The 16712-nt window shown below is 40.1% G+C and overlaps 1 protein-coding gene across 1 annotated transcript in view; it reads left to right on the forward strand.

Annotated features, from left to right (window-relative positions):
• Positions 1-14840, forward strand: part of plek (pleckstrin) — a 68645-nt gene extending 53805 nt beyond the window's left edge. Inside the window, exons 5-9 of the mRNA XM_063056126.1 lie at positions 1291-1475; positions 9893-9997; positions 11175-11258; positions 12734-12809; positions 14132-14840. Coding sequence (XP_062912196.1) covers positions 1291-1475; positions 9893-9997; positions 11175-11258; positions 12734-12809; positions 14132-14271 — 590 coding nt within the window. The 3' untranslated portion in view covers positions 14272-14840. The remainder of the gene's footprint in view (positions 1-1290; positions 1476-9892; positions 9998-11174; positions 11259-12733; positions 12810-14131) is intronic.
• Positions 14841-16712: the final 1872 nt, after the last annotated feature.

Consider the following 16712-nt stretch of genomic DNA (forward strand, 5'->3'; position numbering starts at 1 on the left):
GTTAACATACTCCAAAGCCCCATTCCATATAACCTCCTCTATCTCTGTACCCAACTCCTTTTCCCACTCTTTTTTAATATTATCCATTGTTGTATGGCAATTGTTTTGTATGGCGTCATATTGATAGGCGATGATGTGTTCTGTCCCTAAACATGATCTTAAATGATTATCTAATTTATCAGGTTCTGATAAAACCAGAAAGATGTGATCTTATGTAGTGTCTTAGCTGGAGATAGCTGAGAAAATGACTCTTTTGCAATCCAAATTTGTCCTGGAACTGCCGAAATGACGCAAAAATCCCTTTTATGTATAAGTCTCCAACACTGCGTATCCCTAATTCTCACCATGCACCAAAGGCCCCATCTGCACATGAGGGGATAAAAGAGGGGTTCGCTGATTTAGGTACAAGAAAAGATAGTGTTCTGAGCTTCAAATGCTTCCTCATTTGTCTCCACATCCATATGGTGCTATGGATTAGTTACATTGTAATTTGGAGTTTGATCATTGAAATTGTTAACTTTGTATACTTACAATATATAAAGTTTAATTTAGTTTTTAAATGCAGAGAATATTTTAAAATCAATCATGAGATTCTGACTGAATCAACAATCCAGGTGGTTATTGATTTCTCCAGGAGTTATTTGGAGCAAATCCTGATGCCAAATACATCAAAGTAACAGACTTAATTTATTAAATTTAAATAAGGAAATGATGACTGGCTTTTTGTTGTTTGGTTATCATTTGAGTCAAGACAAGGCAGATAATAACTTTAAGCAGTTGCATTTGCGTAAAGTACTGAAGACGTTACCATTTGGTTATGTAAAACAAAATAAGTATACACAACCAGAACTGATTTGCAAACAAGAGAAAATCTGCAGATACTGGCAATCCAAGCAACACACACACTAAATGCTGGAGGCATCCAAGGAAAAGAGTACAGTCCACATTTCGGGCTGAGACCCTTCAGCAGGACTGATTGATTTGAACTGTCAGTCTAGCTCTCTCCACAAAGAAGGTTGTGCACTATTAGTTTAATTTTCTTGCCTAAGGGTATTTTTTGATAAATCTTAACTTAAATAGTTTACAATAGCCCTTCACAGAAGAAATCTGGTAATTATGTGGTTATTTGTAAATTAAATAAATATTCTAAAGTGGATCCCAGCACAATCTCAGGGGAATAATGTAATAGTTATTGTAGTTATTGCAATAGTCGTATAGTGTAAATTTTGAGACAAATGGCAATATATAAAACAAGGACTTATTTTCATTGCTTTTGAATTATTATTGCAGGTGCCTCCGTGATTGACTGGTTGCTGTCAACTAACTTTGTAAGGAACCGTCGTGAAGGCATCCTGCTGGCAGCTGCCCTCGTCTGTGACGGGTACATACAGCCAGCAGAGGACAGGACCAAGGAAGCAGCTGAACGTATCGCGGAAAACTGCTTTGTGGATGACTCTGATGCTTATTATTATTTTGTAAGTAGTTAAAAATCTGCCCTGTGGTACTGCATTTGTTTAATTTTCCTTTAAAAGTTTTATAAGTTTGGTAAAGGGCCCAACAAAATCCTTATTACACAAGGATGCAGAAGATGGCTCCAGGTCGCCTCTCATTCACTCTCTCAATTACTGGAGGTTAATGTGCAAAGTGACTTTATTTATCAAACAATTTAATGAGAGCTAGTCGGTGTTTCCTGCCTTCTTCACACAGGCAGGGAGCCTCTGCAAGTCCTAAACATGCTATATGCAGTTCCCTCAGCAGGACAACTACATGTAGTTCTGGTCACTAGGAAGGATGTACAAGCATCGGAGAGGGTTCAGAGAAGAGGCAACAGGATGGTGCCTGGGATGGAGTGTTTCAGCTATGAAGAAAGTCTGAAGATGATTTGTTCCTTTGATTAAGAAAGGGAGGAGGGATGGGTAAAGATTAGGAATAGTAAAAGGAAAAAAATCACTGGTGGGAGTTCTCTATAGGCCACCGGATAATAATATTAGGGCACAGGCAATAAACTGAGAAATATCTGAGGCATGTAAGAATGGAACAGCAGTTATCATGGGGGACTTTAACTTGCACGTACATTGGGTGAATCAAGTTGGTCGAGGCAGTCTTGAGGAGGACTTCGTAGATGCACACATGATGGCTTTCTTGAACATCATGTTACTGAACCTAGTAGGGAATGTGCTATCTTGCATCTGGACCTGTGCAACAAGACAGGTAAAATTAGCAATCTTGTAGTTAGGGATCCTCTTGGAAAGAGTGATTACAATATGATTGAGTTCCTCATACAAATGGAGAGTGCAATTGTTTGATCTAAAACCAGTGTATTATGCCTAAATAAGGGAGACTACGGTGGGATGAGGGAGGAGCTCAATAGGGTAGACTGGGAACACAGGCTATATGGTGGGATATGGTTGAGAAACAGTGGAAGACTTTCAAAGAGATTTTTCACTGTGCTCAACAAAAGTATATTCTAGTTAAAAGCAAGGACGGTAAGGGTGGGAAGAGCCAGCCTTGGGTAACTAAGGAAATAAAAGAAGGCATCAAACTAAAAACCCGTGCATACAAAGTCAGCAAGAGTAGTGGGAAACTGGAAGATTAGGGAAATTTTAAAAAGCAACAATGAAACACTAAGCAAGCAATAAAGGAAGGGAAGATAGATTATGAAAATAAACTAGCACGAAATATAAAAACAGAAAGTAAAAGTTCTTATAATTATATAAAGTGGAAAAGGGTAGCTAAAGCGAATGTAGGTCCCTTAGAAGATGAGAAAGGGGAATTAATATTAGGTCATGAGAAAATGGCTGAGGCTTTGAATGACTATTTTGTTTCGAGCTTCATGGTAGAGGACACATCTAACATGCTGAAGAGAGATAATATGGATGCAATGGGAGGGTGAGGACCTCGATACGATAGCTATCACTAAAGAGGTAGTGCTGAGCAAACTTGTGGGCCTAAAGATAGACAAATCCCCTAATCCTGATGGAATGCATCCTAAGGTACTGAAAGAAATGGAAGAGGTTATAGTAGAGGCTTTGATGATAATTTACCAAAATTCTCTAGGTCCTGGCAGATTGGAAGAAGTCAAGTGGCAGCCACTGTTCAAAAGGCAGGTAACTATAGGCCAGTGAGTTTAACACCAGCAGTTGGGAAAATGCTTGAAGCTATCATTAAAGAAGATATAGCAAGGCATCTGGAAAGAAATGGATCCATCATGCAGGTGCAGCATGGATTCAGCAAGGGCAGGTCCTGTTTGACAAACTTACTGGAGTTCTTTGAGGATATAACGAGCGCAGTGGATAGAGGGGAACAGTTGGACATTAGTCATAGTCATACTTTATTGATCCCAGGGGAAATTGGTTTTCGTTACAGTTGCACCATAAATAATAAATAGTAATAGAACCATAATTAGTTAAATAGTAATATGTAAATTATGCCAGTAAATTATGAAGTAAGTCCAGGACCAGCCTATTGGCTCAGGGTGTCTGACCCTCCAAGGGTTTACTTGAACTCCCAGAAGGCTTTCAATAAAGTGCCATATAAAAGACTTACCCATAAGATAAGGATGCATAGAGTTGGGAGTGATGTATTAGTATGGATATAGGATTGGTTAACCAAAGGAAAGCAGAAAGTTGGGATACATGGGTGTTTCTCTGGTTGGCAATCAATGGTGAGTGGTGTGCTGCAGGGGTCGGTGCTGGGCCCACAATTGTTCGCGATATACATTAATGAACTGGAAGAGGGGACCGAATGTAGTATATCTAAGTTTGATGATGACACTAAATTGAGTGGAAAAGCAAATTGTGCAGAGGATACGGAGAATTTGCAGAGAGATATAGATAGGTTAAGTGAGTGGGCAAGGGTCTGGCAGATGGAGTACAATGTTGGTAAATGTGAAGTTATCCATTTTGGAAGGATAAATGGAAGATCAGATTATTATTTAAATGGTAAAGATTGCAGCGTGCTGCTGTGCAGAAGGTCTTTAGGAGTGCTTGTGCAAGGTTAGTTTGCAGATGCAGCAGGCTATCAAGAATGCAAATGAAATGTTGGCCTTGATTGCTTGAGGGATTGAATTTAAGAGCAGAGAGATTATGCTGCAACTGTACAGTGTACTGGTGAGGCTGCAGCTGGAGTACTGCATGCAGTTCTGGTCTCCTTACTTGAGGAAGGATCTACTGGCTTTGGAGATGGTGCAGAGGGGTTTCAGAGGAGTTGATTCCAGAGATGAGAGGGTTAGAGATTGAGTCAGTTGAGATTGTACCTGCTGGAATTCAGAAGAATGAGAGGAGTTCTTGTGTAAACATGTAACATTATGAAAGGGATAGATAAGATAGAGGCAGGAAAGTTATTTACACTGATAGTTGAGCCTAGAACTAGGGGACATACCCTGAAGATTCGAGGGAGTAAATTTAGGAAGGAGATGAGGAGAAACTGCTTTTCCCTAAGAGTGGTGAATCTGTGGAATTCTCTGCCCAATGAAGCAGTGGAGGCTTCCTCAGTAAATATATTTAAGACAAGGTTGGATAGATTTTTGCAATGTAGGGGAATTAAAGGTTATGGGGAAAAGGCAGGTAGGTGGAGATGAGTCCATGGTCAGATCAACCATGATCTTATTGAGTGCCAGAGCAGGCTCAATGGGCCAAATGGCCTACTCCTGCTATTTCTTATGTCCTTATGTTCTTATGACCCCGGAAATTACAAACCAGTGAGTTTCACTTCATTGGTGCACAAATTATTAGAGATGATTATTAGGGACAGGAGTTACAAATATTTTGAGAAGCTTAGCTGATTAGGAATAGTCCGCTAGGCTTTGTGAGAGGGCAGGTCATGCCTCATGAGTACAATGGAATTCCTTGCGGATGTGACAAAACACATTGATGAAGGTAGAGCAGTGGATGTGGTGTATATGGACTTTAGTAAGGTATTTGATTAGGTTCCCCATGGTAGGCTCATTCAGAAAGTCAGAAGGCATGGGATCTAGGGAAACTTAGCTGTGTGGATATAGAATTGGCTTGCCCTTAGGAGGCAAAGGGATCTGTTCTGGGATCCCTGCTCTTTGTGATTTTTACAAATGAATTGGATAAAGATATGGAAATGTGGGTTAGTAAATTTGCAGGTGACATGAAGTTTGGTAGAATTGTGGATAGTGTGGAAGGCTGCTGTAGGTTGTAACGGGACATTATCAGGATGAAGAGGTGGGCTGAGAAATGGCAGATGGACTTCAACCTGAAACAGTGTGAGGTGATTCACGTTGGAAGGCTGCACAAGTTGATCGTGTTGTTAACAAGGTATATGGTGTATTGACCTTCATTAGTTGGGGGACTGAGTTCAAGACCCATGAGGTAACGTCGGAGCTCTATAAAACCTTTTTCCTCAGTAGGTGGCAATCAGCACAATAGGTCATTTGTTGGTGGTGAAATGTGAGGTTTAAAGGAGCCCAGGTGCTTTTCAGCTTTTTTCTTGGCGGGCAGCAATCAGCGCAAGAGGCCGTCATTGGTGATGCAGTGTCAGGAGATGGAAAGGGAATAGACAGCCAATGCAGAGTAATCTTTTGGCCATTCCCCTCAATAACAGGTATACCGCTTTGGATACTGTTGGGGGAGATGACCTGCCAGGGGAAGCCGCAGCAACCAGGTCTCTGGCACTGTGTCTCAAAAGAGAAGGAGTGAGAAGAGGAGTGCGGTGTTGAGTGGGGATTCTGTGCATGTGAAAGAGATGCCTGGATGGTATGTTGCTTCCCAGGTGCCAGGTTCATGGATGTCTCAGAGTGGGCCCAGGACATTTTAAAGGGGAAGATGAACAGTCAGAATTTATGGTATATATCGCTACCAATGACATAAGTCGGAGAAAAAAAGAGGTCCTGAAGAGAGAATATAGGGAGGTAAGCAGAAGGCTGTAAAGCAGGACCTCTAGGGTAGTAACATCAGGATTGCGGCCTGTACCATGTGCCAATGAGAGTAAGAATAGGATGATTTGGCAGATGAATGCATGGCTGAAGATATGGTGCATATGGTTTCAGATTTCTGATTCATTGATATCTCTTCTAGGGAAGGTATGACATGTACAAAGAGGATGGGTTACATCTGGATCTTAGGGGAACTGATATCCAAGCAGGCAAGTTTGCTAGAGCTTGTGGGAAGAGGTTACCTTAATTTGGCAGGGGATGGGAACCAGAGTGATAGAGCTGGAGTTGTTGTAGTTGGCATACAAGTAGATGCAGTGTGTAGTGAGACTGTGAGGAAGGACAGGCAGTTGAGAGGGCAAAATTGGAGTCAGTGGGATGAGTTAAGTGTAACAGGAAGCCAGAATCAAAAAGGATGATGAATACAGAATTGAAGGTGTTATATTTGAATGCACACAGTATATGGAATAAGGTAGGTGATCTTGTAGTGCATCTAGAGATTGGCAGGTATGAAGCTGTGGATATATCCAAGTCGTGGCTGAAAGAAGATCATAGTTGGAAGCTTAACATCCAAGGATATGCATTGTATTGAAAGGACAGGCAGGTAGGCACAGGGGGTGGTGTGGCCCTATTGGTAAAAAATGAAATTAAATCCTTAGAATGAGGTGACACAGGATCGGAAAATGTAGAAGCATGGGGAGTTATATATTGGCTTCCATACAGTAGCCAGAATGTAGGGTACAAATTACAACAGCAGAGGGAAAAGACATGTAAAATCAGCAATGTTTGGTTAATCATTGTGGATTTCAATATACAGATAGATTTGGGAAAATATGGTTGGTGCTGGATCCCAAAAAAGGGAATTTGTAGAATGCTTACGAGCTGGATTTTTTGAGCAGCATGTGGTTAAGCCCATAAGGGGAATGGAATTCGGGATTGAGTGTTATGCAGTGACACAGATTTAATTAGGAAGCTTAAACTAAAGGAAACCTTAGGAGGCAGTGATGATAATATGATGATATGATAATATGAATTTTGAGAAGGAGAAGCTAAAATCGGATGTATCAGTAGTACAGTGGAGAAAAGGGAATTACAGAAGCACGAGAGAGGGGCTGGCCAAATCTGATTGGAAGGAGATACCAGCAGGGATGACTGTAAAGCAACAAGAGCAAAAGTAACGTAGTGGTTAGCACAATGCTTTACCGTACAGGCAACCCTGGTTTAATTCTCACAACTGCCTTTAAGGAGTTTGGACGTTCTCTCTGTGACTGTGTGGGTTTCCTTCAGGTGCTCCAGTTTCCTCCCACAGTTCAAAGACGTACCAGTTGGTAGGTTAATTGGTCATTGTAAATTGTCCTGTGATTGGGCTAGGGTTAAATCGGGGGATTTAAAAGGCCAGAAGGGCCCATTCTGCACTGTATCCCAATAAATAAATAGAAAGATACTCCCCAAAGATAAAGAAGTATTCTAAAGGGAGGATGAGGCAACCGTGGCTGACAAGGGATGTCGAAGACAGCATAAAAGCAAAAGAGAGGGTATATAATATAGCAAAAATTAGTGGGAAGGTAGAGGATTGGGAAGCTTTTAAAAACCAACAGAAGGCAACTAAAAGTTATAAGGAGAGAAGAGATGAAATATGAAGGTAAGCTACTTAATAATGTGATAGAGGATACAAAAAGATTTTTCAACTATGTAATGAGTAAAGGAGAGATGAGAGTGGATATCAGACCACTGGAAAATGACACTGGAGAGGTAGTAATGGGGGATAAAAATGATGTATGAACTTAATAAGTATTTTGCATCACTCTTCACTGTGGAAAACACTAGCAGAATGCCAAAAATACAAGAGTGTGGTGGGGCAGAAGTGAGTGTCATTGTTATTACCAAGGAGAAGATGCATGGAAGCTGTCATTTCTGAAGGTAGATAAGTCACCTGGAGCAGATGGACTGCACCCCAGGGTTCTGAAGGAGGTAACTGAAAAGTTTGTGGAGGCACTAGTAATGAACGTTCAAGAATCACGAGATTCTGGAATGGTTCCTGAGGAGTGGAAAACTGGAAATGTCACTCCACTCTTTAAGAAGGGTTTCAGAGGCAGAAGAAAAGAATTATAGGCTAGTTAGCCTGACTTAAGTGATTGGAAAATTGTCGGAGTCTAAGGATGAGATTTCGGGGTTTTTGGAGACACATGATAAATTGGCCAAATTCAGCATGGTTTTCTAAAGGAGAAATGATTGCCTGAAAAATCTGTTGGAATTCTTTGAGGAAATAACAGGCCGGATAGATAAAGGAGAGTCAATGGATGTTGTTTATTTGGATTTTCAGAAGTCCTTTGACAAGGTACCTCACATGAGACTTTTTAACAAAATAAGAGCCCAAAGTTGTCAACTTTGTTTGACAACTTCCGGTGTGGGAACCTATCAAAAGACGTTTAAAAATCTGAATATTCATTGGTTTCTCCCTATTATTTCTACTGGATAAAAGCTTAAATGACTCTCTGCTCAGTTATATTATTTTCTAATGATCTTGATGTTATATTATTTACTATTGATTCCACATTTTCCAAACCCCCACTGATAAGACTAACTGGTCAGTAGTTCCCCACTTCCTTCCTCCAATCTTTTGTTGAATTATTGGATCACATCATAGGTTGTCCTCCAATCTGCAGGAACCATTTCAGAATCCAGAGAATTTTGTATTATAACCAAAGTATCTATTATCACAGTAGTCATCAGTTTGAAAACTCCGAGTTGTAAGTCATCAGGTCCTTGAGATTGAGCAGTTTTTAGGTTCGTTCATTTTTCTTGAAGTATTTCTTTAATATTGTTGAAACTCTGCAGATGCTGGAAATCCAGAACAACGCACAAACATGCTGGAGGAACTCAGCAGGTCAGGCAATGGAGAAGAATAAAAAGCTGATGTTTTGAGCTGAGACCCTGGTGATGAGACCTGATGAAGGGTCTCGGCCTGAACATTGAATCTTTATTCCTCTCCATAGATGCTGCCTGACCTGACGAGTTCCTCCAGCATTTTGTGTGTGTTACTTTCTAGTTCAGCACTCTTGGGACCTCTCTGGCACCAGATCACGGAGATTGTCCTCAATCATTCTTCTCTGGGATGGGTAACTATCCTTTTCAATTGTAGATTCTCATCAGGTTTCATAAGGACACAGAACCTCCTGTAATCCAAAATTGCTGTAAATCAGTGCCAATGTTGGTGAGATCGTAAAGTTGCAGTGGTGGTTTAATTGGCAACAGATTGTACAGATCTTCGTTAAATTTAGATCATGGTTAGAATTAGTTAATTAATAGAGATCTGCACTACAATTCACAGACCAGCCAATGAAAGCTAGACCAGAGAGTTTTAACAAGTATTATTAATTTATTTTTCTTTCTCAGTTAGAGAGGCATAGTGGTGCAGCTGACGGAGCTGTGTCACTCTGTGCCAGAGATCCAGGTTCAGTACTGACCCTGGGTGCCTCATGTGTGGAGCTTGCATGTCTTCCCACGTGCGCTTCCTCCAGTTACTCCATTTTCCTCCCACATCCCATGGATAGATTAATCAGCTGCTGTAAAATCGCCCCTAAACTGTTGGTGAATGGTAGGATCTGGAGAGAGTTGATATGATTGTGGGGAGAATTGGAAGAAAAGAATTAACGTGGGATTAGTATAAATGGGTGTTTGATAATCAGTGTGGGTTTTGGTGGGTCAAAGGACCTGTTTCAATGCTATATTTTTCTGAGCCTAATCACCCCATTCACTGTAGACTCTTGGTTCTTTAGTGTCCCTGAGAAGTTTATTTTATGACAGACAGGTGTTGCATCTTCTGAGTACAAAAATATAGGCTAACATTCTGATGTGCTTCGAGGTTTCTTTCATAGAGATTCATACTTCTTCCACCATACACTTCTCAAGGAAAGTTACTGAGAGTATTTACATTCTATGTGAATTGAAATGATAAATGATATCTGACTCCAGTGCATTTCCAACAAATTGCAGTCTGACAGTGGGTTTTTCAGCGAAGGAAACTCAAGTGATGATGAAGACGTTTTAAAGGAGGAATTTCGAGGAGTTATTATAAAGCAAGGTTGTCTGCTGAAGCAGGTATGTACATCATTTCTGCACCTGTATTACATCAGCTCAAGTTCAGCGTATTGTCACTCAACCATACAGATGCATATCATCCCTCATTAGCATGGGATCTGAGTGTGAGGACAACTCTACCTCTGTAATTAAATGTAATGCAGGGGTAAAGGGACAGCTGGAAGTACTGTCTGGTGTTATCTCATTGCAACACTGCCCAAATAATCCACAAAATAAGTCCCTCAATTATACAACTGATAATCTATTTCTCCAGTTAAATTGACTCTTTTATCTGCTCCTGATAAAGTTTATGCTGATATTCATCTTACACTACAAGCCCAGAATAACTCTTGTTTCTCTTTTGAACTGCTAACCTTCCCCTGCCCTTGCCTGTTCCTGCTCTTGCCTGCGTGTATGCTAATGGGCCTGAGGGGGTACTCTGTTCGTTCTTGTGGTTGAGTATGCTAATTAGTGAAGTTCCCTTCGGTACTTCTGCTCATTGCCCAAGGATTCCATGACATCTTCTGTTCATCCCAGCATTGTATCTTATAGCCACACCAGGGTAGAAGTTGTAATTAAGGGACATGGTTCATCTTCCTCGACCAATATCAGTAGGTTCTTGCGTAGTAACTGAACCAAAATATATTGAACTGGTGATGTTTGACACTACTTCCTACTTCATAATTTTTCACAGTGCACAGTTGTGATACAAAATACACTGCTGGGCACAGACGTGAGCTGATGGGCTCTGTTTGCTTTGGAACTGCACCAGAAGGCCAGATATCCTCATAGCTGCAAAGACGCAAGAGACTGCAGATGCTAGGATCTGTAGCAACAATTTGCTGCAGGGCATCAGTGAATCTGGCAGCAGCTGTTTTGAGCAGCAACCTTGTTTCAATCCAAAATGTCGATGAATTCCTTTCCTCCTACAGATGATGCTCAAGCCACTGAGTTCCTCCAGCAGATTGTTTGTTGCCGTGCCTAGTTGTGTTGTGGAAGACTCCATTAGACGCAGATAGATAATATAAGGTTCCGAACAGCAGATATACACTAGAGGGTTCTACTGGACACAGCTGAGATATGGAATAGTCAGACCTTGGACAGGGTGTGGGAGGTATGGGACATAGCCAATGGGAAAGATATCACTAAACACATCTCAATTCTGAAAGGTTAACACGATTATCTTATTTTTAAACAGGGCCACAGGAGAAAAAACTGGAAAGTACGAAAGTTTGTGCTTCGTGATGATCCTGCCTACCTGCACTATTATGACCCAGCTGCGGTATGGTTTAAGAACACTATTGGGCTTACCAACACCTCTTTCTCTTTGGGGTTAAAACACACATTGCTCTTCTCTACTTCCATCCTCGTAAAAATTAGTTAACATCCCATCAAAATACAAATCTACTACTTTGGTAGAAAAAAATATCAATACACAATTAAAAAATCTACTATCTAAAGGGAAAAACAAATCTAGTAACTGAGGAATAAAATTTTAAGATATTTTAGTGTCCAGGTGGTGCTGTAAATGAATCAAACTTCAGTAGAGGAGCTGAATTTGCGAATATTATTATATTGTGTACTTAATGCTTAAAACAGAGGATTAATATCTACTCCATGATATGGAATTACTTAGTTTCTGCAAAGGATATTGTTCATTCAAATCTAATGAAATACATGCAACCACATATCCCAAAGCCAAGTGATAGATTTTATAACCTTCTACATGAAGAAAGGTTTTATTTTCAGCCTCTTCCCCGACTATTATTATTTAACAACTGAAGGTTGATACTGACAGTGCATTGAAAGCTGGGACACACAGACAGGATATATCTCATATATGGTTAACCCATACATTGGCAATGCTTAGAGTTTACCCATAGAACTTAGGGGAACCTCCATAATTTAGTTTCAGCACCTGTTCTGCAATCCTTCCTTTTCAGCCAAAATATTTTAAAGTAGCGTTTACCTCTGAAGCTACCCTCCATGGAAGATTTTGCGTTATATTCCTCCCCTGAAACTTACTTGTCATATTTGTGCTTTAGAGCATTAAATTCAAGAAAAGAACGTGGCACCTAAAGGGTGCCAGTATCGATTAAATAGCCATTAGCATCTGACGCTTTGATTGTCCAAGCTCTTGAAATGCTTCCAAGGCTAATGCTTAATTTGTTTAAGAAATCAAAATGTTACCTTCTGAATTATATACAGCACACCACTGGCAAAAATAGCAACAGTGGTGTTACCTTTACTTAGTTAATTTGAAATGAATTCTATTGCCATTCACTTAAATTTGATATTGCTGGTGAATCCAATATCTTCACTCTGTTGATTGTCCAAGTAATGTCATTCATCAGAGAAAGATAAGAATGAAAATTAAAAAAAAAGATATGGAAGAAGTTCTTTGGAAAACTTCATAGAACCATTCAGCGTAAATATTGCAAGAGGATCCCCTCAGTCCCACTCTCTTGCTCTTCCTCTATACTAGAAAAGTTTGTCTTTCAAATGTTTATCCAGTGCCTGTTTGAAAATTGCTATGTTTCTACTTACATTTTCATACAATGAATTACATATCACAATAAGAAACACAAAGTAACTTTTTGTTTACAAATATTATGATATCCTTCCCCTCAGGATACTGATCCTTTGTCGTCAGGAGGCAGTTTCTTCTCTTTCACTGACTCTAAACCTTTAAAACGTGGACTATTTTAAGAGGTACTTACTTGTGCTGTAACGTGTATTTGTGCTTCCCCTTTACAGGGTGATCAGGATGAGCCCCTTGGTTCCATCCATCTCCGCAGCTGTGTGGTGACTGCAGCAGACGACCTTGCAGATGGTAAGCATGCCTCTTGATCTGTTCCTGCAAAAATGAATTTACCATCTGAAGTTACAAATTCATCGAAGAAAATTTCTTAAAGTTATTTCCAGTCAGTAACTTCAACATAAAGTTCAAATGTCTCACATCTAAAATTCTCAAATTCAGAACTTGGTCTTTTCAGATAACTTCAGATCTCACCACTTTCTTTGTAACCTTTCCCCAGTTTACAACTCACAGAGATATCTTCATTGTTGGCCTTTTCCATGTCATGTTTTAATTGTTCCTCAATTGATGATTGCACGTACTGCTACTAAAGTTCTAAACTGCTTCTCTATCTGATATACTGCTTGAAGATGTTCTGTGAGACTAACTGTTTTGAGCCAGAAACTTAAAAAAAAAACTAGAAACCTGAAATAAAAACAGAATATGCAGTGAAAACTTGACAGTTCAGACACCATCTGTGCGAGAGAGTAAGAGTTAACGTTTCATGAGATCAAGGGTTTTGGACGAAGTGCCAGTCGTTGAGAGGAGGGACCGAAGGTGTTAGAGAATACCACTGAGTGAACAACATTTGATTGGGGAGGTGGAAAGATGAGCCAAGTCAAAGAAGAGCGAATTTTGGAAAGGCTGGGAAAGCAAGCAGAGGAGGATAGGGGGGATGACAGTGATTAGAGTGGGATAGATGGGGAGAAGGATGAAATTAAGGGGAGAAGGAAGGGAGAACAGGTAGGGATAGCAGAAAGAGGATTTGGGCCCAGTGACAAGAGGTAGTTTTTTGATTGGGGAATGTCTGGAAAGTGGAGACCAATAGATGCAATTTCATAAACAGGTGCATTGGTCTGGATTTGCTCCCAAATTATAATTGAAAAATTAACCCAGTTACTTACCACTGTCCTCCCCCTGACTGGTTTTGTTAGTGAATTCTTACTGTAATCTGGTAGGATTTCAAACTCGTGTATGTATGTGAACAGAGATGTAACCATTTTTAAGACAGACTCTTACATGAATATGTTTGCTTCCTGCAATTCAGATATATAGAAATTGTAGTGTTTGCTTAGTCACTGCATCACCAGAGGTTATTATAATGTTTTTCCCAGATCATTTCATGACAGGAAAGCATGGCAAAAATAGGTATATGTAGATTTGCAATCATTGCTAATCATAAACATTTTTTAAAATGTTGGGCTCAACAAATCCCTAACCATTCCTGATAAGTGTCTTAGATATGAATTCCACTAGTTTCTTCTCATTTATGAATTATCAATGAATATATCCTGAATTATTGTATTTTAACATTGAAAATTGATCACCCAAGTTCTCACAAACAATTTTCTCTTCAGGAAAAAAATCTGATGTTAGAGGAAATCTCTTTGAAATCATCACGGCCAGTGAAGTGCATTATCTGATGCAGGCTGCCACACGGGAAGAACTCACAGAATGGATTAAAGTCATTAAAAAAGTAGCCACCAGTGGAAAATAAAGACAGAGTTAAAACAATATTGTATTACTAATATGCAAGGGCAATTCAAATATGCAGTATTAACCTTAACTTTAAAGTATTCAACCCTTTATTTGTGGGATCAGCAACATAATTGATATGCTATTGATGTTGCAGACCAAACGTTTGCAATGATCTAATTAAGAAATAGCATGACTGATATTAATCACTCATCAAATTTTGCTTACAATATTTGAAATTGTGCTTTGTAAATACTGTCATCAAACTAACATTTGATGGATTGTAAATTTGTGGCCTGTGGGTAAGGTTGGAACAAAGAAGGTTTTTCACTTGTTTATTGTGTTAATTATGATTTTCCCCTCTTGTTACAATCACGTGTTTTATTTCACCACAACATCCTGTGTTCTTGCATTTATGTATAGCCTCAGAGAGAAAACTTATTAAACAAAATTTGACATTCAAACCACAGGTGTTGGGATATGTGTTGCTTTGGCTACCTGCCACAATTCTGTTGTGTGCTGCAAAGTTTGATGCTCTCTAATGCATATCACAATAAAATGTTTCTTCCTTGCAGACTTGATAATAACTTGTTTACTGAAATTCTTCAAACGTGTATTTCTTATTTTATTCAAACCAATACCCATTAGTGCTTTATAGAGTCATGTAGAATGCATGACCTGGACAATAATTTGGTGATATTATACTCACGGATTAGAGAAACATATTTCCGAAAAAATCATGTTTAATGCTAAACAGCATATTTTGGCTGAAAAGAGATGCCACTTTGAGATCAAAGGCAGAGAGACTAAGATGGAAGTGGCATGATTAAGACATAATAACCTTTCCAGGAAATTTTGTTTCTTTCCTTTGTAGGATATGAGAGTCTCTGGCAAATGTAAAATGAATCCCATATATGCTGGGTGTTTAGTAACACTCTATTTAATCCCATCTACATATCCTTCTGTTCCATAACTCCCCTTTTGTTTATCGAGCTTTCAAAATTTTTCTTTCCCTTGACACCAGGAAACTGTGATGAGTAGGGTCATGGTTATCTTCAACAGGAATTCTTGTGGGAATAGCAATCGCATTTCTGGGAATCATAGTAATATTTTTTGTGTCACAGTAATGTTATCTTCTGTTGCCAGAAGGACAACTACAGCAGGCATATGCTAATTTGCTTAAAAATTCCACTTCAGATCACATGGACATAGTCCATATATTTCTGTTCTTTGATTATTACTAGATCTACTGCCTTGCTCACCTTAAGGATTTTTTTTGTTTCCTTTCTGGTTTTTGATAAGGTACTAACCAAAACTTCTGGCATAAATTTCCTTAGCTGTGTGTCTGGCTCCAACCATCCAGTTTTTCACGAGGTACTAGGCTCATCACATGACCCTGCATGCCACGTGTTGGCCCATGCGTACTCTTCATCGCTGCCTGCAACGATAACCAACCAGCTCTACCTGCCTGTGCATTTCTACTTTATCAGTGCAGCAACAGGAGACTTTCCTCTTACATTTCAGATGGTGAAGCTCGTAAGCAACTCTTGAATTCCAAGATACATCCCAAACTTTCTCCCCATTCACTTCCTTTCAACCTAGTTTCTCTGCACAATGCTATGCTTTTACCTTTTTCTCTGATATTCCCCATTCTAACTCCAAATGATGACTTGTCAGCAGAGGATTCAGCTTCAACCCTTATGTTTCCATTTTAATGAATTCCATTGTGTCCTTCTTTTCCACTTCCATAACCATTTTTTTTGGCTAAGATTCAGCATCTCAGGCTGTGAATACTTTCTCCAATTGCCAGAATTCCAGATACACTTGGAGCACTCCTTCTGCGTTTTTACTCTCTCTTCAGCAGTTTGAATGGGGCACGACTGCGCAAGCGTGTGGAGGTCAGCCAGTGAGAACAGCGGGAAGAGCTAAAAAGAAGAGAGCTTTACAGACCGAGCATCAGTGTAGAGGGAGACAGAGTAGGAAGGCGTTGGCTCAACGGGGCTTCAGTGATAATGGGTCGAGGTGAGGTAGGTTATCTGTTTAGAATACAGACAGAAAGAAATATGTGTGAGGCCAGTTTTCTGTGCTCAGTGTCAGGTGTGGTAAGTCCTGGAGACTCGCGGCCTCCCGGACGGCCACATCTGCACCAGGTGCGTCGAGCTGCAGCTCCTTAGGGACCAGGTTAGGGAACTGGAGATGCAGCGTGATGACCATGGTCTGGTCAGGGAGAGTGAGGAGGTGATAGATAGGAGCTATAGGCAGGTAGTCACTCTGGGGCTTGGGGAGACAGGTAAGTGGGTAACAGTCAGGAGAGGGAAGGGCAAGAAGCAGGTGCTAGAGAGTACCCCAGTGGCTGTCCCCCTAAACAATAAGTACTCCTGTTTGAGTACTGTTGCGGGAGACAGCTTCCTGGGGGAAGCAACAGTGATCACGCCTCTGGCACAGAGTCTGGCCCTGTGGCTC

Source organism: Mobula hypostoma, chromosome 8 (genome assembly GCF_963921235.1).
Source record: "Mobula hypostoma chromosome 8, sMobHyp1.1, whole genome shotgun sequence".
NCBI lineage: Eukaryota > Metazoa > Chordata > Chondrichthyes > Myliobatiformes > Myliobatidae > Mobula > Mobula hypostoma.